Source organism: Aulonocara stuartgranti (assembly GCF_965226115.1).
Source record: "Aulonocara stuartgranti genome assembly, chromosome: 20".
Taxonomy (NCBI): Eukaryota; Metazoa; Chordata; class Actinopteri; order Cichliformes; family Cichlidae; genus Aulonocara; species Aulonocara stuartgranti.
The window spans coordinates 4217600-4240536 of record NC_138956.1 but is presented as its reverse complement, the minus strand read 5'-3'; the positions used below and the strand labels follow the sequence as shown (position 1 = coordinate 4240536).

The 22937-nt window shown below is 40.2% G+C and overlaps 2 protein-coding genes across 4 annotated transcripts; both read left to right on the top strand.

The window, feature by feature from the left end:
- Window positions 1-1727: 1727 nt before the first annotated feature.
- Window positions 1728-18595, top strand: ahcyl1 (adenosylhomocysteinase-like 1; the record flags this gene model as incomplete). Of its 3 annotated transcripts, none has more annotated exons than XM_082519599.1 (17): window positions 1728-2242; window positions 10042-10156; window positions 10428-10571; window positions 11251-11351; window positions 11461-11563; window positions 11824-11918; window positions 12018-12124; window positions 13459-13575; window positions 13676-13739; window positions 13837-13925; window positions 14067-14137; window positions 14437-14531; window positions 16407-16505; window positions 16646-16714; window positions 16870-16948; window positions 17142-17262; window positions 17374-18595. In XM_082519599.1, exons 1-17 carry the CDS (start codon window positions 2051-2053, stop codon window positions 17378-17380), a joined length of 1668 nt encoding a protein of 555 aa, XP_082375725.1. In that variant the 5' UTR covers window positions 1728-2050. The 3 variants fall into 3 exon arrangements, with proteins under 3 accessions (XP_082375725.1, XP_082375726.1, XP_082375727.1); XM_082519601.1 differs by lacking the exon at window positions 1728-2242 and adding an exon at window positions 7559-7762; XM_082519600.1 differs by lacking the exon at window positions 17374-18595 and having other exon boundaries at window positions 17142-17266.
- Window positions 18596-18944: 349 nt separating this feature from the next.
- Window positions 18945-21603, top strand: hspa1b (heat shock protein family A (Hsp70) member 1B). The gene is made up of 2 exons (XM_082519459.1): window positions 18945-19035; window positions 19556-21603. The coding sequence occupies exon 2, from the start codon at window positions 19574-19576 to the stop codon at window positions 21491-21493; it is 1920 nt and encodes a 639-aa protein (XP_082375585.1). The 5' UTR covers window positions 18945-19035; window positions 19556-19573; the 3' UTR covers window positions 21494-21603.
- Window positions 21604-22937: the final 1334 nt, after the last annotated feature.

Below are 22937 nucleotides of genomic sequence, written 5' to 3'. Positions count from 1 at the left end.
TAGCCAAAAGTTCCAAAACAAAATATATTCAGTTTGCTATCACAGGAAGAGGAGGAGTAAGGAGTTATCTCATTATATGATTCTTTGATTAAAAAACAAAAATAAAACTACCAGATTTTCAAGATGTTTCTAACTGATGATTGAGTGACTACTACTTAGGTCATAATATTAGTAATTGGGGGTCAGAAGTGGTGGTGGATAATCATTTGTTGAACTTAAACTATATTGTGACATATTCTGAAACGGGGATGAAGTTCAGGTTTTTCACCTTGAACAGTATAAAAATATCAGGGAAGAGGGGAAAAAGTGGGGAATTAATTAATATGCAGAGTAACAGTGATGTTTGATGCTGACTAGCAAAGTAGGGTTTGTACAAGTTGATGAGAGTACATTTTGTAAGTCTTACTCTGTGAACAGTAGCCTCCAAATAACTAAATTAAAGGTCACATTTGATCAGTATTACAAATACCTACCTGCCAACATTCTAGTGGTTTTATGATTGATTGATGCACACTGGCCCACTAGAGACAACAGAGACCTGCTGATATAGACCTTGTATAGAAATGCAATCAAAAGAGAGCCTTTGGGTCTTGGGGTCAAGGAAGAACGAAAGGACACCTACAGAAAGAAACTGGAAACCCACTCCAGCAGAACAATACCAGTGATGTGTAGAGTGGAATGGGGGAAATAACTAGGTTTAAGGTGACAGAAAGACAAACTGGGCCAAATGGAGAGAGCAAACGAGTTTAACGTTTTTTTTCAACAGGTTTAGTTCACACTAAGCTGCTGCTACCTACAAATCCTGGAGTCCACACCTGCTCTGTCTTAGTGATTTGCCCTTCTTTTCCCCAATTGAACTCCATGGATCAGATTCCTCCATATTTGATTAACACCCTCTGCTTGACTGTGACATCTGGCCAGGTAAGGAGACAGCTGGAGAAACTGCAACAGGGCAAGGCATCAGAGCTAGCCATCTGTCTGTGATCCTGCGTAACATTTATAATACGAAACAGGAGATGGTAAAGAAAACATCCTGTCTGGTTGGCTGCCCTCATTTCACATTAATATGATGAATGTGCTGGGGAGACTAGACTCATCCCACCTGAGAAGGCTGGTGAAAATAACTCTTGACCCATATAAAGAATTTCAGAAATATAGGATATATAAGGCCTTTATTATCTTATTACCTTTGAAATTGCAAATACAGAATTCTGGTCCTGCTGCAGTCTTAAAGAATTTTAAATTCAGTTAATTATCTTATTCAGTAAGGCAGCTGAAACAAAGTAGTCATGCGTAGTCGTGTACATTTAGCCGGAGGTTGACTTTAGTTCCCCTTTTCCCTGAACAGGACCTCCCAGGTAAAGCATCGCGATTAGCAAACTCTGCCAATCAGGGGCTGTAGCTTGCGGACGCTGGTCCCCGATCAGCCAATCATTAAAAAGTGGGCGGGACTTGTGTTAAGAGCGCTACGCTGATTAACAGGGGGCTGTATAACAGTCAAGTGTAGCACTAAGCATAAAAAACAGAGCAAAAGAAAAAAACTGCAGTGCTGAACATCTGACATTTTAGTCTCACAAATGACGAATAAATTATGTAATTTATTTCCTTATGGGTAGCGAGGCCTCAGCCGTTACACATTCAGCAGTCACTTTCCTGTCCACTGGAGCTAACTGGCTTATCACCGCCTACACACTGCCCACTGGTTTGTCTGACAGCCTCAACAAAACGCCCCCTCCCTCCCTCACCTTGGGAGATGTTGCCGTCTGTGGATGACAGCAGACCTGCAGGACCGAAGCAAGTGGCCGTGCGAGTCTTTTAGAAAGTAGATAAGGGAGAAAAAAAGCGTCATATCTAGTGAAGTGGGCTACTTTGTTAGCTTTGCTCCGTGGTGTAGTGCTTCAGCGTCGGTTCGGTCATTTTTAAGCCACGAAGCTTTAGCCAAGAGAGCAAGAAGGCGAAGCTAAGGGTATTAGTTTCAACTCAATCCAGAACCGGCTTTTGTTCCCCCCCCTCTCCTCTCCAGTAACAGTATCGATATCACTCGGATGCAATGACAGACACAGTTGTGGACAGCAAGACGGAGGTTAAACAGGGCACGAAATATGTCAAGGAGACCGAAAACGTTGCGGAAAAATATTCCGTGTTGACTGTCAGCAAAAACAGCAGTGATGTGAATATGAACGTTGGAGAAATGACTTCCGCAGCGTTCACCGCAGTCCCCACACTGAAATCCGTCAAGAAGGTAAGAAACGTGATGCTCCCAGCAGTCACTGCCATTGGGCACAGACACAGTAAGGAGGGGATTTCACGTTGGTACGCATCGTGCTGCAGTGAAGTCCAAGTGTAGGCAATGTAATGTACTGTGTTGATGTATTGTTAATAAGGTGCAGTGTGAATGTCTGCTCCAAAGTTGTCATTGGGAATTTTGTTGGAGCTTTAATGCATTCTTGAATGATGGACACTCCATCCCAATGTGAGGTGGGAAGTGCAAAAATAATCTTAAACATTTAAAGTACCCATATTCATGTATCTTAGAAGCCAGCTATTAAGGAAAGCTTTGCTAACTGTCTCATATGTAGTGTTACTCTAATAATACCTTCTACTGTGTTATTACTGGGGTAAGAACATATAATTTTAAAGACAAGATGATTGTTAAAATCTGTCTTCAAGTTGCCTTCCCGTCTGTTTAAAGCACAATGTCAACATTATGCCAGCAGGCAGGAAACAACTAAAAGCCAAGCTGAGCTCTTAAACCTCTGATTTAAGACCTCAGCAAAGTGCAGAACTACTGTGTGAGGGCTAACGCAACTGAGTCTGTGGGGTCCCCCAGTTGAGTAGGGGGTATTTAATCAGGTGTACCCTTGTGTTGTGGGGAAAAAAAATAAATCCACCATAAACTGTAGTTTACAGTTACAGAACCTTGAGATTTGCAAATGTGTAATAACATGGGAACTGAACCTAAACTTTTATCACATTAATGTGTAGTGAGCTCTATATCTGTCTTTAATTAGTTCTCATGTGCAGGTAATGAGGACATCATCAGTGTTAGTTGGAGGAAAGGCATCATGAACATGCAAAAGCAGCACAGGGTGCACCTGTGAGAAGAACCTGTGAATGTTAAGTTTCTTGCGTGTTATATAATCTGAGAAAACAGCAAAAATCCACATGAGGTGGCTCTTCACAGCATCTGGTACCGGCTAGTGGATAATCATGGAACTCCTGATTAGAGGCTTCTTTGTCTGTTTCTCAGAACAAACCTGCTCAAATCTCTGCAGACTCTTCTACCAGGGAAATTTTTCTGATCATATGAGACTGTGTCACAGAGTGGTGATTAAGCCCTCTGGAACTTTTTAGTTATAATGTCTGGCAACTGTGTTAGTAATATCAGATATATTTCAGTTCCTCAAGGTGACCTCTGACTTCTAATACCCATGGTTCTTTGGGGGTGACTTTGCCTGTGTTTGACACCTATTTTTATGATTCACACATCTGTGTTATGACCTAATGTTAGCTGCTTTGCACTTTTAAATACTCGCATATACACTTATCAGTCATAACATTACGACCACTTGCCGAATATTGTATTGGTCCCCCTTTTGCTGCTGACCCACTGAGACATGGACTCCACTAGACCCCTAGAAGGTGTGCTGTGATCTCTGGCACTAAGATATTAGCAGCAGATCCTTTAAGTCCTGTAAGATGTGAGTTGGGGCCTCCATGGATCAGCCTTTTTTGTCCAGCACATTCCACAGATGCTCAATTGGATTGAGATCTGAGGAATTTGGAGGCCAAGTCAAGATGTCAAAATTGTTGTGGTCCTCAAACTATTTGTGGCAGGGTGCATTATCCTGCTGAAAGAGGCCATCAGGGAATACTGTTTCCATGAAAGGGTGTACATTATCTGCAACAATGCTTCGGTGGTATATCTCAAGGTAACATCCATGTGGATGGCAGGACCCAAGGTTTCCCAGCAGAACATTGCCAGCGTAGGGCTGGTTTGCTCTCCTCCCCTAGTGCATCCTGGTGCCAGGTGTTCCCCAGATAAGTGCACCCTGCCATCCATGTGGTATGAAAGAAAATTATACCACATAGAAAATTATTCATCTGATGCTCATGTGCCCATTGTTGGTGCATTTGGGGGTACAGGGGTTCAGCATGGACACCCTGACTGGTCTGCAGCTATGCAGCCCTATAAACAACAACCTGCAATGGTCTGTGTACTCTGACACCTTTCTGTCAGAAAAATCTTCATCAGTTTGAGCTACAGTAGTTCATCTGTTGGATTGGACACACAGGCCAGCCTTCACCCCCCACATGCCTCATTGAGCCTTGCCCTCCAATGACCTTGTCGCTGCTTTGCCACTTTTCTTTCCTTGGACCAGTTTTGATAGATACTGAACACTGCAGACAGGGAACACCCCACAACAGCTGCAGTTTTGGAGATGCTCTGAAACGGTTGTTTACCCTTCATAATGTTCCTTGTCAAACTCAAATCCTTACACTTTTCCATTTTTTTCTGCTTCTAAACTTTGAGGACAAAATGTTCAATAGCTCTCTGATATATTCCACCCACTAACAGGTGCCATGATGAAGAGATAATCAGTGTTATTTACTTCACCTGTCAGTGGTCCTAATATTAAGCCTGATTAGATTTAGATATACCTTGCTACTACCAGGTTGGATACCCCTTTGCCTTCAGACCTATCTTAAGTCTGGCATAGATTCAGCAAGGTGCTAGTTCATATTTATCATGTATAGCATCACACAGTTACTGCAGATTTGTTGAATGCACACCTATAATGTGAATCTCCCCCGTTCCACATTCCAAAGGAGCTCTATTGGATTGAGATTTGGTGACTGTGGAGCCCATTTGAGTGCACTGAACTCACTGTGAAGCCAGTTTGAGATGATTTGAGCTTTGTGAAATGGTGTGTTGTACTGATGGATGAACCCATTAGAAGATGATTACACTGTATTATAAATGGGATGGACATCAGCAGCAGCAGCATTACTCAGGCAGTCTGTGACATTTAGACGATGTGTTCAAAGTGTGCTAAGAAATCTCCCCACATCACCGATGTGAATTGTTTTGAACTTTAGCATGTATTATTAGCCACATGTATTTGCCTAAATTCACTAACTTGCTGCCATGTGATTGGCTGATTAGATATTTGTGCATAACAGGTGCATGAAATGAAAATATCGGCTCATATGTGTTTTAACAAAGAGTATTTCAGCACTCAGGAGTAAACTTACTTCATGCCACCTCAAAAACACAAATGCACAAGTGGTCTCGAGTTCTGTCTTATTACATAATCAGGGTTGAGCTTACTTTTTTTGTATGATGCCTTAAAGATCCACTTATTAGAATTCTATAAGGCTCATCAAAAAACAGTGTTCAGACTGAAACATCTGACTTACCTTGTTAAAGGAACAGTAGATTTTTCTCGCCCTTAAACTCACTCATAAGTAAGCTACAAGCAATGTATCATTACGCAGTGTGGAAAAATTGCACTAGGGATGTTTGTTATTCCTGTCATCTTGTCTTTGTGGCTGGATTTGTGAATTGAGTAAGTTTAACCAAAGTGTGTTTATAATAATTGATAAATAACTGAATAATAAAAACACCTGTTTTCTCAACATCGTAGATTTCAAGCTGCTAGCTCACAGAATGCAATAATGTGTGGACTGTGAGCCGCCTCAGGGTGCCTGATGAGAACATATTGGATTGTAGGAATGTGAACTGTGCTTATGAAAACAAAGCACTGTGTTATGAATAAATGTGAGAGCCCGGTGTCAAACTGAGCAGTCTGTTTGCTTAAAAAAAAAAGAAGAATGATTAAAGAAATTACTGTAAATGACTGGAAAGAGTGTCAAACTGATTGAAATCACAATAAATGACATATTGAAAAGAAGACTTAGAACTCAGCAGAACTACTACATTGAAAGGTGACGTGAGTAAACAAAGTCAATGCTACAAATTAAAAACGAGTGAGTTAGCGTGAGGGCAGATGAGTCAGAGAACACCAATCCTCTGCCTCCTCTCTCTCTGAATCCATTTAATGGTTATGTAATACGCCCCCTGGGAATGGGACTTGCTCACCGTGAATCTGTTCATGCATCATCATATTTATCTGATTCCTGTGGGCTGCTTTGTAGGATCTGAAATGTGATGATACCTTAGCTTCACTATCTCATCCTGCGTGTCTGCCAACATTATGGAAGAGATTCATGAAGGTCAAACATAACTTTTCCGCTCCTGGTAAGTGGTAACGAAGACTGGAAAATGTAGTGTGGTAAAACAGCACAGCAAAGAAAATGGGTAAAGTTAAAGGTGAAGCAGGGGCTCAAGCAGGGATGATTTGGGTTGCCCTGCTGCCAGAATCGGATACAGAGACATTCACATTCATCTCTAAAGACACAGACATGAGTGTGCTTTGAAAAAATGTAAAGATAAAATGTACCAGGTACATTCTGTGTTACATGTGTAAACTTACAGTCATTTCCAGTGAAGGAAAAGTCATCATGAGGTTAAAAATAAAGCACATTCAGTAGTTTTACCATTTTCTATGTTCTAGGTTTTGCCCTTGGCATTCACTAAGTACAGTACAGGTACAGTTTAATTACAGTATTTGTTATCAGGAGTTTGGATTTCTTAATAAACAGTGCAGTAAGATAATCCAGGGGAAAAACAACTTGACAGTAAGATTAGGATTCTGAACTGCTTTAGGACTTATGCTCTTTACTTATGTAAAGGTTGGATAGTCTTGGAGAAAGGATTAGTAGAGTTGTATTTTTTTCACAACACTGTAATCGGTCATGCATGTGTTGATCTAAACAGGTGCCTTTGCGCACCAAACGAAGTACCCTGATTTGAAAACTGCAACTGGACTTCACTCCTTTGAGTGTGTCACTGCACCATTTTTACTTATATAAATATTGCAGGCCACATGTCTTTGAACCTGTTTTAATCACTGTGAGTAGTCTGTATACAAAGATCAGGTGATGTGGATAAGACTGTATGCCTTTTCCGCAGGGCAGTGATTTAGAGCACTAGCTGTGTCTGACTAAGTAGCTAGCGTCGCCTTATGTCAGGCCTACATTGAGCCCTTACAACACTGACTGAAAGTCACACTCCACAGCTTAAGTCTTTGACCTGGCCTGCTATCTAGGAGAGAAAGGGTATTTTTAGCTTTAGGGACTGCATGGGACACGTATTGATGCAGCAGAAGGCTAATGGAAACAGAGTTTAATTCCTTCTGTCAATCTCTGTTTACCTTAGTTGTGCAAATCAGGCGCATAGGTGTAAAATAAGAGCTGAGGCAAATTTGTTTATTACTTTGTGTGCACGTGATTTTGAAACGGTTCTCGTTCGTGCGCAACCTACATATATACCTGAATCTTTTTGCATGTGCTGCCTCAGCAATTAAAAACTCACCATAACATACAACCTGCAGATTTTAGCGTTAAGTTTTCAAGGGCATAACTGGAGAGACTAAAGAGAAAGAGAAGCTTGGTTGGAATAAACCCTCCCTTTCTCTTTAGGTCTTTCTCTCTCTCTCATTCTCTCTCCAGGTTGGCCATTAGAAATCATGATAATAGGTGGGAACCTCCCCCTGGCTCTGCCTGGGAGTGTTCTGGGATAATAGCATCAGGGACACCTAGTACTACTGCACAGAGGACACACAGCAACAGGCAGATAGGCTGGAAAACGGAAGAAACAATGGCACACAAGCATGGGCATGGGCATGGGAGAGAAAGGGTGAGTTGCTGCTAATGTATCACTGAGAACTTCTTCTAGATACTAGATAGCTCAAACACACAGGAGCCTTAGTATTTTTTGGCAGTCGCAGGTTTTTGTCTTCTTCCTGCAGTTAACAGAAACTTTTTTTTCCCCTTGAAACATAAATTTCAGTTTACCTGCAGGGAGTAGCGCAATTTTTCCTAGTAAACACCAAGGTTATTCACACAGGTTCCCCGTGTAGGCGTAGTGGAAACATAATGCTGTCTTCACCAACGCTGAGTAATTCATCATTAATTCGATTAGCCTCTTGATTTTGGTCTGAATATTGAGAAAGAACAATTCAGTAAAGCTCAAGAGACTGTGTGAAATGTCTGTTGAATCCTCAAGGCTGCAAAGTGATGCAAAGTAAACATAAAAGTACTCATGTTGACATATTTTGCGAACATATGAGATGGAGCACACTCACAGTTGTGAAAACAGAGACATGCAGAGCTCTCCTGAGCTTAGCCTGTCTCACAGGCTTCTTGAGTTTCTTTATACCGACACGGTAGGTTTCTGAAGCCCAGGTGTCACTGCTCATGGAAAGAGGCGTTGTGGGTTAAAATGCTGAGTAAATAAGGTTAGTTTTGACCACACATTTTAAGTTAATGAAGATCATTGTAATTAGGATAAAAGCAGAGAATTAAAGTTATGGTTATGTTGGGGTGTTTTCCCTAGTGATTGTGCATTATGCTGATGCTAGCCCATTCAATCAGCCTCAGCTTTTTGGGGGATTTTGTTGATGTGAAGTCATGTGTAGCTGTTGCATCCACCCGTAAAACGTTCTATCAGAACTAAATTTGTATGTATAAAGAAAATCTGTTAATTTGATTTTGTTCCAGTAATGCGTTATTACTCTTCATAATTGTTAAGAGTACGCGCTACCTGAAGGACATAGCTACAGGTTGATGTATGTGCAGTGTACACACACATACTCGAGTGTGATCCGACTCACTCTTGTTAATCTGGGATACATGTGTTCCCGGATTCTTCATCTGTGTGTTGTGTCAACTCTGTCAGTCTGCACTTGAGTTTGCAGTCCAAACACATGATATGAAGATTTAAATAGGAGACAGAGGGAATTCTGTGCATTGCCACAATTTATCACTGACTCATAGTAAATGTTTATGGTAGAGTTGTGTAAAGATCTATCCTTCTGAAATCCTCACTCCTCGACTGCATGACCATGAAGACTACGAAGAATTAAAAAGCTCAAGAAATAAGAATACCTTTGAATAGGTGTCATGAACTTTGGACATGGTCAAGTGAACAATTTTCTTGTAACATTTTTCATGGAAAAAAGTATTTTGTGCGTGGACACTAGGCATGCTTTTATGACATTATACAATGTTGTGATGTTAAACAGTGTTGTGAGGAAGACACGTGGCACAATATCATGGATGAGGTCACAGACTTTACACAAAGACACGGGTAGAAATTATTGGAAAGGCAGACAGTGATAGTACATAGTAATGTTTAGGTAACATTGCTTTTGTTGGTCCTTCCATGGAAGATAATGGTCATACTTACCAAGCTTGCTAAACTTGCAGTAGTTGTTTTTCTGTCATCATTAGGTTACAAAATTAAACAAAACAAAAAGGTACCAGAAATATTACCTATAATATAAGCACTGAGTAACTGAGCTGCCTGTGATGTTGGCCTAAACTGTGTCTTTCATACAGTCCTCTATTTACCGTTCTGTGACCAGTTAAAATCAGTTCTCCAGTGCTTTGGTTTAGAGATTCAACAGTTTAGACTTTAATCAAATGCCTGGCTAGAAAATAGCCACACTAGCTGTTTGGTGATCCAATTTATCTTTTTCCAGATCTTTCATCTTGGGCCCTTTGAAGGCTTGGATTGACACGATGAATCACAACCAACAATAACTGAAGCGCATGCATTTGAACAAAACATAAATCACAAGGGACCATCTAAAAATAAGCATCAGCACCCTTGTTCTTGATCCACCTGTGATTTCCTGTAACAAGCTGATTTATCTTTAGAAGGGATAATAACAGAAACAGGACAATGAATGCAAACATAAACTAATGAAGTGTGAAGGTACGGTGTAAGGTATAGTGTCATCACTTTTAAGATGTGAAACACGATGATACCTTGTCCTTTTGACCTCCACTTGTCCCATTGACGTCCGATAAATCCATAGAGATAGAAGATTTCAAATATCAAATCGCTAAATAAATGGATTGTTTTGTTTTTTGATGTTTACACTGTGTGGCATTTTCCTTGGCTCTCTGTAGATTCAGTTTGCGAATGCAGAGGACAAACAGGAATTCAGCAAGTATCCGACCAAGGCAGGGCGCCGCTCGCTGTCACGGTCCATCTCGCAGTCCTCCACAGACAGCTACAGCTCAGGTACTTTCACTTTCATTGCTGAAAACTGAGCAATTACTTCAGTCATACATAAAACAAAACAAAACATTTTTTGTATGTTTTTGAAGTTCACTTAACAGTTCTTTGATTGAGTTATGTTTGCATGTCCACCTGGAAAAGCTATTCATATACATCACAAAAATACACACTGTAGCTCCAGCTTTTACACAATGCATTGAAAGCATAAATTTCACAACTGGCTCTTTTGTGTGCTTTACCACAAAAGTGACCTATTGTGTTCTCTATTTGTAAGCTGCATCCTACACTGACAGCTCCGATGATGAAACTTCTCCCCGGGACAAAGCCCAGGTCAACACCCACGGCAGCAGCGACTTCTGTGTGAAGAACATCAAACAAGCTGAATTTGGGCGCCGAGAAATTGAAATTGCAGAACAAGGTATGTATGCATCAGACCTCACTGGCGCATTGTGGACATTTCAAAGATGAAAGATTTTTACCTATGATTGTCTGTACTTTGATCATAACAGGTTAAAGTTTTCTTATGAAATCCTTTTTTCAAACAGGATGATGTAGTTTAAATTTAAAAGATGGCCACATATTGATTTTTATCGTGATGCAGGTGTGTAATAGGGTAGTTATGTAACTACACTGTTACACACTATATGTATTCCTTCATTGTTCGTCATCTTTTATTAATTTAAAATATAGATTACCTGGTGTCTGTGGTTTATGACCCAAAGCTGGTGTTATTTGGAACATGATGATATTTCATTTGATCTTTTCTTCACAATTCAAAACACAATGGTGTGGTTTCTTTTGCTGTTTCTCTGTTCTTGTCTGCCTTTCTGCCTGTTTACATTATCCATGTGAGAGATAAGTAGGCGTAAGCGCCTGGCAAGTGTTGTTCAGCCTTAAAACCTGGGTTGCAACAGCTGTTGCTAACGTTGTTGTTCAGTTAGTACCCATTTTACAGCCATGTACTGCACATCCGCCTTCTAGGTATCGTTTGTTTTTGAATTCGAAAAGGTCTTTCCTTCTTATCTCGCCCAAAACAAAACCTGGCCTTTGTGTCCTCTCAGGTACCATTAACTGCTGCTTGATCTGTTCGTCCACAGACATGTCTGCCCTGATCTCCTTGAGGAAGAGAGCCCAGGGGGAGAAGCCACTGGCTGGGGCGAAGATAGTAGGCTGTACCCATATCACTGCTCAGACAGCAGTACGTCCGCTCATCCTACTCATCAGCGGTCCCTTTAATGTGACATCTTTTTCTCTTCTTATGTCTGTTACTTTTTTCTTTATCTTCATATTTCATTGGTCCTTCTCAGGTCCTGATTGAAACTCTGGTAGCACTTGGGGCCCAGTGTCGCTGGACTGCTTGTAACATTTACTCCACTCAAAATGAGGTGGCTGCTGCTCTTGCAGAGACGGGTAAGTATAATAAAGAAGCAAGAAGAGGCCTATTAACAATAGGGTGGAACAAAAAATATGTAATTCCAAATAACTATGTACTATCTAACATAAAATAAAGTATTTTTCTTTGCTTTATTGCTCATAAGGTTAGATGAACCCAAAGAAAGCTTAAAACTTAAGAGCACTTTGCACCTCTCCTTTCACTGTGTAATGTGCACTAATGTAGCTGTGGCTCATGCTGTCTTTGCCTGTAATTATGTGTGCTTTGTTTCCTGCAGGGGTACCTGTGTTTGCATGGAAGGGTGAATCAGAGGACGACTTCTGGTGGTGTATTGATCGCTGTGTCAACACTGAAGGCTGGCAGGCCAATATGGTATTACCTGGATAGTCATGTGATGAATGTAATGCCTGTCTTAATCTCTCGCTCTTTTCTGTGTGCACATCTTCCATGTTGACTTTTTCCCCCCCATAGATCCTGGATGATGGTGGAGACTTAACCCACTGGGTTTACAAGAAGTATCCCAGCGTCTTTAAAAAAGCCAGGGGCATTGTGGAGGAGAGTGTCACTGGTGTTCACAGGTCAGATGAGGTCGCAAATCTAGAGCTTTAGTGGAGTTTACATTTTATCTGCAGCACGTGCCTTTTTGTATTTTGAACTGCAATTTCTGTCTGGTAATTCTTTTTGGTTCACATTGGTTTCATTATAAAATATGTCAGTAAGACCCAGGCTGTATATTCTTTACAGCATAGACATGTGCGTATGGCAGCTTATTATGAATTATAAATAATTAAGCTTGTCGCAGTGTTTTTGAGCCATTTAATACTCATCAGCTCTTTGCAGATTCAGTACTGTATATACTGACAACAAAATATAAAAGTCAAACTAATGTAAATACTTAATAAATTAAAAGATAAAGGACAAATCATTGTGCTGTGACAAGTGCACTGGTTAGAACTTAAATTATCATTAATGGATATTTTTTTAAAATTTAAAATTTTTTCTAATTAGAATTTTATATCAGTTGTGTAAAACATTTTTAAAATGATCAAAATATATGCTAAACAAACTAACTATACTGCTATTAGCACTACAGTGGCAGTTACAGGATCTAATTACCTGAACATAACTGGGATGTACTGTTCAGCACGTAGCAGCCAACAAATACAAATAATTTGCAGCAGTGCTTTTCACACACGGATTTGACTTTTAGTGGAGTGTGTTTGGTACCTATGTCTTGAACACGACTCTACTTTAGAGTTTAAAATAAATCTAGAAACTATCCAACATAGTCATGCCCTCTGCGTTTTACTTTTTTTTAACTAAGCTGCTTTTAATCCTTTTTTTTTATTGGTATTTCCTTATTTTATTTTTTTGGAGATAGAGATGCACTAGAAGCAATTTAAGCTCTCAGTGAATACATTTCATGATGAATGACTTTGAATGAATGGCTTTGTCAACAGAAATTGGACCTGTATCAAAGGCCATTATATAAGTCATATTCAGGTTTTTTTATGCACAGACTAATTTTTTGGTAAGGACAAATAAAAATCACCAGCACTGCTTTAAAATTATTTTCTGTTTAGTTTTGCTTATTGGAGTTTTATGTGCTCAAGCATAATGTTAGTTTTTGTGTAGCAAATGGTTTAAAATGACAGGAGAATGCATACATTTCTGTTAGTTTTACTGATCAGCTGTGATTAGATGATGGGAGAATATTTGAAAAGCATGGCAAAGCTCAAATGCTGGGCACAGCAACTCTGCGGTATATGCAAAGCTCTCAGTGGACTTCATTAGCCAGATATTCTGCCAAGTGTAAGGTCACACAGAATTGCATCCACGTTTGTGTGGAAAGATTCACGTGTGTTCGGCCAGCATATATGCCTGAACATGTTTTCCCCATGTGTCCTTTCAGACTGTACCAGCTGTCTAAGGCTGGCAAGCTGTGTGTGCCCGCCATGAACGTGAACGACTCGGTTACCAAGCAGAAATTCGACAACCTTTACTGCTGCCGTGAATCTATCCTCGATGGGTGAGGAAAATTAATCACCAAGAAAGTTGCTGTTATGAGGTTTTGTTGTATTTGGAGCAATATGGTCACAATGATGTGTCGCTTTGGTTGTCTTTGCCAGCTTGAAGAGGACTACGGATATTATGTTTGGAGGCAAACAAGTGGTTGTGTGTGGGTATGGAGAGGTGAATCATTCTTTTATTAATTTTTTTTTTACCTTTAGATGGAATGACTTTAACAAGTCCAGCAGATCTTTTTAGTGCACTGTCTTGTGCTCTTTAGGTGGGGAAAGGCTGCTGCACTGCTCTCAAAGCTCTCGGAGCCATTGTGTGCATCACAGAGATTGACCCCATCTGTGCCCTGCAAGCATGGTGACTCACTGACTCTCACTATTTAGCATTGCTCACCTGTGCATTGCAAGCTACAAACAAGTGAATATTATCAGTGGATTTTTCCTTTCTTTCTTTCTTTTTTTTCTAATCTGGTCTTCTATAATATGCGTGTTCACACAGCATGGACGGTTTCCGAGTGGTCAAGCTGAGCGAGGTCATTCGGCAGATGGACGTGGTGATAACTTGCACTGGTACTGTACCCCATGCTGTAACATCCATTACTTCTGCTTTGATAATCACAACATTTTCAGCATGTGTCTTTTTAAATATTACAGTTAAGGGCTTTGGGTGAAAACCAAATTTTTTAAAGTCAAAATGCTCAGATGCTCTTTGGTTTTGTGTGTTGACAGCAATATGAACACCAGTACAGATATAGCTGTAACTCCACCGCTATAGCAGCAGCACAAGTTTAAATTTGATCTTCGTTGGCTTATTCTCTCTTCGGTGACTCTGTTAACAACACCTTACGTGTGCTTTTCTTCAAATACAGGCAACAAGAATGTCGTCACCAGAGAACAGCTTGACCGAATGAAGAATGGCTGCATCGTCTGCAATATGGGACACTCCAATACTGAGATTGATGTGGTAAACTTCAAACAAATAACCCCACAAATACCCAATGGATTTTAAAAGCTTCTTAAGCACGGTCACTTAGAATAAACAGTAGGGGAGCCTAAATAAGTGAAAGTGAAAGGTTAAGGTGTGAAAATTCAGGCACTAAATGACAAGTAAAACACAGAAAGGAGTCTGTAAACAAAAAAACATCCTGTTCTCTGTGTTGTTAAATTTTCAGTCAAAAATGAAATTTGAAAATGATCAAAAGTGACTTAATTTGTTTTTCCTCATTGAATTTCCTGTGGCTTGAATATCTCAATTTAAACATCCATAAGTAACATCTCTGTGTGCCCCTTTGATCCAAAACATACAGTAAAGATTGCAAGTTTGACTATGACACAGTTTTTGTAGTTTCGCCTCTGTTCACCATCACACGCAGGAAATGTATAAAAACTATTCTTTCAAATACGTCAACATTTTCAGAGGCTCAAAAATAATCTGACACACTGAAAAAATGTAAATATAATGATTTTTTAAATACTTGGATTCAAATCCTTTGGAGTCAATGACAGCCTGAAGTCTAGAACACATTAACATCACCAAATGTGTGTGTTTCTCATTTGACATGCTCTGCTAGGCCTTTACTGCAGCCACATTCAAGTTGCTGCTTGTTTGTGGGTCACTCTTAGGTTTTGTATTCAGTAACTGAACACAAAACTGGCTCTGCTGGTGAGTGACTTGGCCATTGAAGAATTTCCCATTTCTTTAAATTGAGAAACTCTTTGGTAGTTTTTGCAGCATTCTTTGGGACATTATCCATTTGCTCGATCAGTTTTGCAACATTTGGCTGAATCTGAGCAGAAAGTATATCCCTGTATACAATTAATCCTGCTACTTCTATCAATCACAACAACAAACATTAGTGACCCAGTTCCACTGGCAGGCAGCCATGCATACCCATCCCATAACACTGTTGCCACCATGTTCGAAGGTTAGTATGGTATGTTTTGGAATTATGAACTTTTTCTCTCCTTCTTCAGACTTTTCTTTTCCCATCATTCCGGTACGAGTTCATCTAGGTTTCATACACCCAAAGATGTTTTTCCAGAACTGTGCAGGCTCTTTTTAGATGTTTTCTGGCAAAGTCTAATCTGGACTTCCTCATTCTCGAGTGTCACTAGTGGTTTGCACCTTGTTGTGAACACTGTATTTACATTCATAAAGGTGTTTCTTGATTGTAGATTTTGACAATAACACAGCTACCTCCTTGAGAGTGATGTTCACTTGGTTAGTTGTTTTCTGTAATCTCTCAGGCCTTTTGCTGTCACTGAGGTGGCCAGTGCATTCATTGAGACTGTTGATTTGGTGACTGCTGAAATATTTGCTCTTTCTCTGATGCCTTTGTTTAATTTTTTCAGCTTTCACCTTCTGCAACGAGCTCGAGTCAAGAGCATGAAAAGTTAACCAATAGAAGTTCAACACTAATAAAAAGGGAACAGTCCTCACATGACCACGAAATTGCTTGTCAACCAGTACTCCAAGTCCTTTTGATCCTCTGAAAATGGGCGACTGTGTATAAAAATGGCTGCAATTTCCTAAACAGTTAGTGTAATACTTTTGTTAAATCTCTTAAATTAAAGCTTAAAGCCTCCACCTTGTTCACATCTTGATTCTCTCTTTTTAGTTTTAAGATCTGCTGTGATGCAGAGTGTAGAGGTGCACAGAGGTAAAACTAGAAAAATTGTGTGATTGTATGAATACTTATGGACTTGGCTGTACTTCTCAATTTTTGTGAATTCATTGGAAGAAGTTTCTAATTCAAGGAGTTCCACTATTCTTTGTTTACATGGTAACATAGCCACATGGAAATGTTCGCACAATGGTGTTTACGTCTTTTGTCCTCAGGCAAGCCTGCGCAGCCCCGAGCTGACCTGGGAGAGGGTTCGCTCTCAGGTCGACCACATCATCTGGCCTGATGGAAAGAGGGTCGTCCTGCTGGCAGAGGTAGCTTTCCTCAATAGTCTTCACAAAACTGTCTTTTAAATTCTCAAAAATTTGTGTTTGTATCGCTCATAACTAGGTTGAAACAGGAGTTTGTTCAGCACTAAACAGTTTTGTCAGACATCTTGTATTTTTTTTTCCAGGGTCGCCTCTTAAATCTGAGCTGCTCCACAGTGCCGACATTTGTGTTGTCTATCACTGCAACAACTCAGGTTAGTAATTTCTACTCTTCCTTTAGAGCCAGTGTCAGTAACTTCTTGGGCGAGTAAATAACAGTGTCCCTTCTTACTAAACTACCTGCAGTCTGCAGGCACATAGTTTCCTAGATTGTGAGTCATGTAAACACTGTGTGCTCTGTGTTTTGTAGGCCCTGGCACTGATTGAGTTGTTTAATGCTCCAGAAGGACGTTACAAACAGGATGTGTATCTCCTTCCAAAGAAAATGGGTAAGAATCAGCCTTGTTTAAACTGAAACTGTGCTACTTTGGTATAGAAATGATAAGCAGTATGCAAGTGTGGATCACAATAGTTGTGAAGTCTAATTAGTTTTTACTGTTTCTCTGAAAGGCTGCTCATTGTTGCCACCCTGTGGCTTCACTAAAAAGATCACATCACACACATTTTGTCTCTTTCCCCCAGACGAGTATGTGGCCAGTTTGCACCTACCCAACTTTGATGCCCACCTGACAGAGCTGACTGACGAGCAGGCCAAATACATGGGCCTCAACAAGAATGGCCCTTTCAAACCTAATTATTACCGGTAGGTGCTCCTGCCTTTTTCTGCTTCTATTATCACGCACCAGTCCATATTTTCACTTTTTAAACTGGTATTTAATTAAACTCTCTTTTTGTTTTGTTTTTTTCTCTACAGGTATTAATGAGAATGCCCGATCCTCAACGCACAGTTACCCTGCAACAAACAGAGATATCTATTTTATTTTCTAAATAGCTACAGAATGGAGGAATTATTTTACTTATGCTGAATGTAACTTATTAAAAGCACCTCAGAAGTAGAGTTAAATGATAAAAAAGGACGAGTTAAGGCATGTAGAAAACATATAACCAACTAACATTTTACACGTCTTGTCAGGTGTTTAAACAAAAGCCTACTTGCATGCTATGATGTATGTGCACGTATTTAGTTGCTTCAGATTATGTTACTAGATCACAGAGTTGCTGATTTGTTTACCCCATTTACGCACAGTGCCAAATGATGGCCGTAAGAATGAAACAGAGGATACCTTTTCGATTTTGTCTACCGTGACATTAAGATTTGCCAGGTACATTCCATGAGCCAGAGTTTAGGCTGAGCCAAAACAAACTCTGTGTTACAACTTAGATTATTTTAGAAATGTTTGTTTTTATATATACGTCAAATAATCTGTTTCAATGGTATCTGCATACATGCCCTAAAAGGTAACATCCAGTCATCCTTTATTATAGCAGTGATGATGATGAACTGTTGCCTGTTACATAAACAAAATGATGAAGTCTTGTTTATTCACGTCTTGTGATCAAGTAATGTCGTTTTGCTAATGACAGATTAAGATGTTGTTTTATGTCTGGGTGTGGAGCAGCTGATGTCTTTCCTAAAAAGGCAGTTGGAGAAGATTTACAGAGAGCTGGTAAAACACTTTTTGACTGCTTTATCTTCCCTCATTTCATCCCAAGTTTCCATTTGCTCACTTTAATTCCAGACGCCTCACTGAAGAGTTTTTCTGACTGGATAGTACCTTTGAGGCCATGATATGAATGTGCCTTTTAAATGATTTATAACAACATAATACTAGCGCTGAGCTTAATTATATGAACCATTCCTTTTTGTAAAACTGCATTTATTAGAAGTACATTAACTGTCTTCCTTCCACTGCTTCTGGTTGTAAGTATAACTATAATGTATGAGCTGTGTGTTGGCAAAATATATATATATATATTAGACTTTATGTCAGGCATATGATTGTAGTCGTCTTAATTTGATCCAACAAGATCACTTTAATATTTCATGTGATCAAAATGACATAAGTGTATACTATCTATGTAAACGATTGCATTAAATCAGCAATAAAGCGAGTCTTTTTACCATGACAAACTGAGAACAGAAAATGAAGGAGAGGCCTTTTGTGAGTCCCTGGCTCAGTAGGTAAATATTTTGGGGATAAAACTGACATTCATGGGTGCTCACACTTCAACATAACACATCACAATTCCTAAATGTGCCTTACTGCCACATTCTCCACATTGTATCCCTCTGAGTCGGCCCTGCTGGCTGAGGGTCAGATTGCCGTCTCACTCTGGAATATTCACCGGCCCTCGAGCACCGAGCCAGCTGCATTAGTTTCTAATATTAACACTTCAGTCATTGAGGAGGAGGGGGCGGGAGCATTCTGGAAACCTGGTTGTAACTATATAAGCAAGGAGCCCCAGCCAGTCTAGGTATGAACTCCAGAAGAAACAGAGGCAAAAGCTGACACGAAGGAAACATCCCCAGGATATCCTTCTGAACTTCTGAGCACCAGAGAGCGCACCACTGAAAGTAAGTAGCAACACTGATTGGATAAAGTTTCGACTGTAGAGACAGTGAGGACTTCTTTGTGTGGGTGTCTTACTCTAATTCACTCATTTCCTAAAAAACCCCAGAACTTTAACAGTTATGTGCAACAGTGTAACAGTTATACTTGATATTAAGTCTTTACTTATGAAGGATAGTCTCTAAGTCCTAGTCTGAATGTTTATTTATTTAAATATTAAAATAAGGCTACATATGAATAACCAGATACCGATCTATAGTTCGCTTATTTTTTTTAAGTGAAGCATTTAGATTCACTGGTCTTGTGAATTCTAGCCCTCACCACTGTAAAACTACTACCTAGCAATTAGCTTTAACGACTACACAGACAGTGTGCTCTTAATTCTAAGTGCAGCTCCCTGATTTGGGTGTGACAAGTGCTCAAACTTTATGTTAGTATCATTGGAATAAACATATTATTAATACTGAAAACTATCAAAAACAAGACTTTATCCATTTAAATGCAATGTCTTCTAAATCTGTCTAGGTACTAGGAACCGGCGAAATGTCTGCACCAAAGGGAGTATCCATTGGCATTGATCTGGGCACCACCTATTCTTGTGTTGGGGTTTTCCAGCATGGCAAAGTTGAGATCATTGCCAACGATCAGGGCAATAGAACCACTCCAAGCTATGTGGCTTTTACCGACACAGAAAGGCTTATTGGAGATGCTGCCAAGAACCAAGTTGCAATGAACCCCAATAACACAATCTTTGATGCCAAACGGCTGATTGGAAGAAAGTTTAATGACCCAGTCGTACAGTCCGACATGAAGCTCTGGCCTTTCAAGGTGATTGACGATAATGGAAAGCCCAAAGTCCAGGTGGAATACAAAGGGGAGACCAAGGCATTCTATCCTGAGGAAATTTCCTCCATGGTCCTGGTTAAAATGAAGGAGATAGCTGAGGCCTACCTGGGACAAAGGGTGTCAAACGCAGTCATCACAGTGCCAGCTTATTTCAACGACTCCCAGAGACAAGCTACCAAGGATGCTGGGGTGATCTCTGGACTAAATGTTCTGAGGATCATTAATGAGCCCACAGCAGCAGCCATTGCATATGGCCTGGATAAAGGCAAAACAGGAGAACGCAATGTGCTGATCTTTGATCTTGGCGGAGGCACCTTTGATGTGTCTATTCTGACCATTGAAGCTGGCATCTTTGAGGTCAAAGCCACTTCAGGAGACACACACCTTGGTGGGGAGGACTTTGACAACCAAATGGTCAAGCACTTTGTAGAGGAATTTAAAAGAAAACATAAGAAGGACATTAGCCAGAATAAGAGAGCAGTGAGGAGATTGCGTACAGCTTGTGAGAGGGCAAAGAGGACCTTATCCTCCAGCACTCAGGCAAGCATTGAGATCGACTCTCTCTTTGAGGGAATTGATTTTTACACCTCCATCACAAGGGCACGTTTTGAGGAGCTCAACTCAGATCTTTTCAGGGGAACACTTGGCCCAGTTGAGAAAGCCCTGCAGGATGCCAAGCTGGATAAATCCAGGATTCATGAAATTGTCCTGGTTGGTGGCTCCACAAGAATTCCCAAAATCCAGAAGCTCTTACAGGACTTCTTTAATGGCAAAGACCTGAACAAGAGCATTAACCCAGATGAAGCTGTAGCCTACGGTGCAGCAGTCCAAGCAGCCATCCTCATGGGCGACACCTCAGAGAATGTCCAAGATCTGCTGCTGCTGGATGTCGCTCCCCTGTCTCTGGGCATTGAAACCGCAGGCGGTGTTATGACACCTCTGATAAAGCGAAACACCACAATCCCCACAAAGCAGACTCAGATCTTCTCCACATACTCAGATAACCAGCCAGGTGTATTGATTCAGGTATTTGAAGGCGAGAGAGCCATGACCAAATGCAACAACCTTCTGGGCAAATTTGACCTCACAGGTATCCCTCCAGCTCCCCGAGGTGTTCCACAGATAGAGGTAACATTTGACATTGATGCCAACGGCATTCTAAATGTATCCGCCGTGGACAAAAGCACCGGCAAAGAAAACAAAATCACCATCACCAATGACAAGGGCCGCCTCAGCAAAGAAGAGATCGAGCGGATGGTGCAGGATGCTGAGAAGTACAAGGATGATGATGACATTCAGAGAGACAAGGTTGCAGCAAAGAACACGCTGGAGTCCTATGCCTACCAGATGAAGAGCAGTGTTGAGGATGAGAGTCTGAAAGGTAAAATTAGCGAAGAGGATAAAAAGATGGTCATTGACAAGTGCAACCAGACGATTTCCTGGCTGGAGAACAACCAGCTTGCAGAGAAAGATGAGTATGAGCACCAGCAGAATGAACTCGAGAAGGTGTGCAGACCAGTTGTGACAAAGTTGTACCAGGGAGCAACACCATCAGGAAGCTGCGGCGGCCAGGCAGGAGGAACCTCCCAGGGCCCTACTATTGAAGAAGTGGACTAAAGCTATTCACCTCAGCATATCACACTCATGGGAAAATTTATGACTGCGGTTTAGTAAAAATAAATGATTTCAATGTTGTTTCCTTTTCTACAATAAATTCTATAAAAGCACATCTCTCTTCATTATTGTTTGTGATAAATATTTTTTTGAACATGGAATAAAAGAATAATAAAAAAGAAACAAGCGCTAACCTTTTTAACTGATGCACATGATCAAAAGTGTTTATAATTTTGAGAATGGCCTCTCTTTAAAACCATGTACCAATGAGAGTACCAAGAGTTTATGATAGAAAATTCAGACTTTGATGAATTTGGACATGGAATTCATAAAGGTACTCAATAAGTATTTTTGTTAAAGATGGTTGACAAACCTTATTCAGACATTGTTTCACATTTCTTTTTCCCTATTCAAGCTGTACTTAAAAAGTAATATACAGGATAGTCATTCTAGGACAGACTTGTGAGGAGCTTTATAGACAAAAGGCAAGTTCTCATCTTTAAAGGTAAAGCATAAAAAATGTATATGAAAACATGTTAGATGCCAAACAAGAGTTTGAACACATGCACACTGTAGGTGTGCTATGAGTGTGTATGACAGACAGTTTTACTGCTGCACCTCTGTTAAAACAAACCAACCCAAACCTACTTTTATTTTGTTTTATACCAAACATGCTTTTCTTGCCTGCATTACCCAAAATGCAACAAGCACAGCCGGTTTATCACACTTTGGTAGCTGCAGACTGCAGAGATATAGCAAGTTTACATCTTTCTAGCACCTCCAGATTTGCTCATATTTTCAGTTTTAATATTCCCCCCCAGACTTTTACAAATTTCTGCAGCTCTCTCTGAAGAGATTTATACAAATATTTCCCTCATAGAGCTGTGCTAACTGCCTTTAGCTGTAAACAGTAAACAGACTTTATTGTATACTGCAAGTGTTGTCAGCTCTGTGTAATATTAGTACTTTTATGTCAAAGGGTCTGCACACAAATCACACTCACTGAAAACTAAGCAACTCATTTAAACATGTTGTTCACTGAATGATCCTCTAGGTGGCGAAATCAGGACGTTAGTTTACTAAAACCACTGGCCATAAGCGCTACCTGTTGGAGCACTCTGTACACTGTAACAATAACAACCGAAAAATAAAAAGAATCTGAATCATCACCACCTTGAGGCTACTCCTGATAAAAATCCCACCTAAACCTTCTGGATATTGGTGGGTATGTGATCAATCTTATTAACTCAATTTAAGTTGGTTATCTTGTGTGACTATAATATAAACTCCTACCAGCATGCATGCAGTAATGCCATGAAATAAAGGTATTCTGCGTTACAGTACACAGTAGTTTATTTATTCTCCCCCACGGCTGTTTGCGTTTTATACCCTTGGCACGCTTCCTTAATGTGACGCTACACAATTACAGGTGCTGGTGACAAATCAG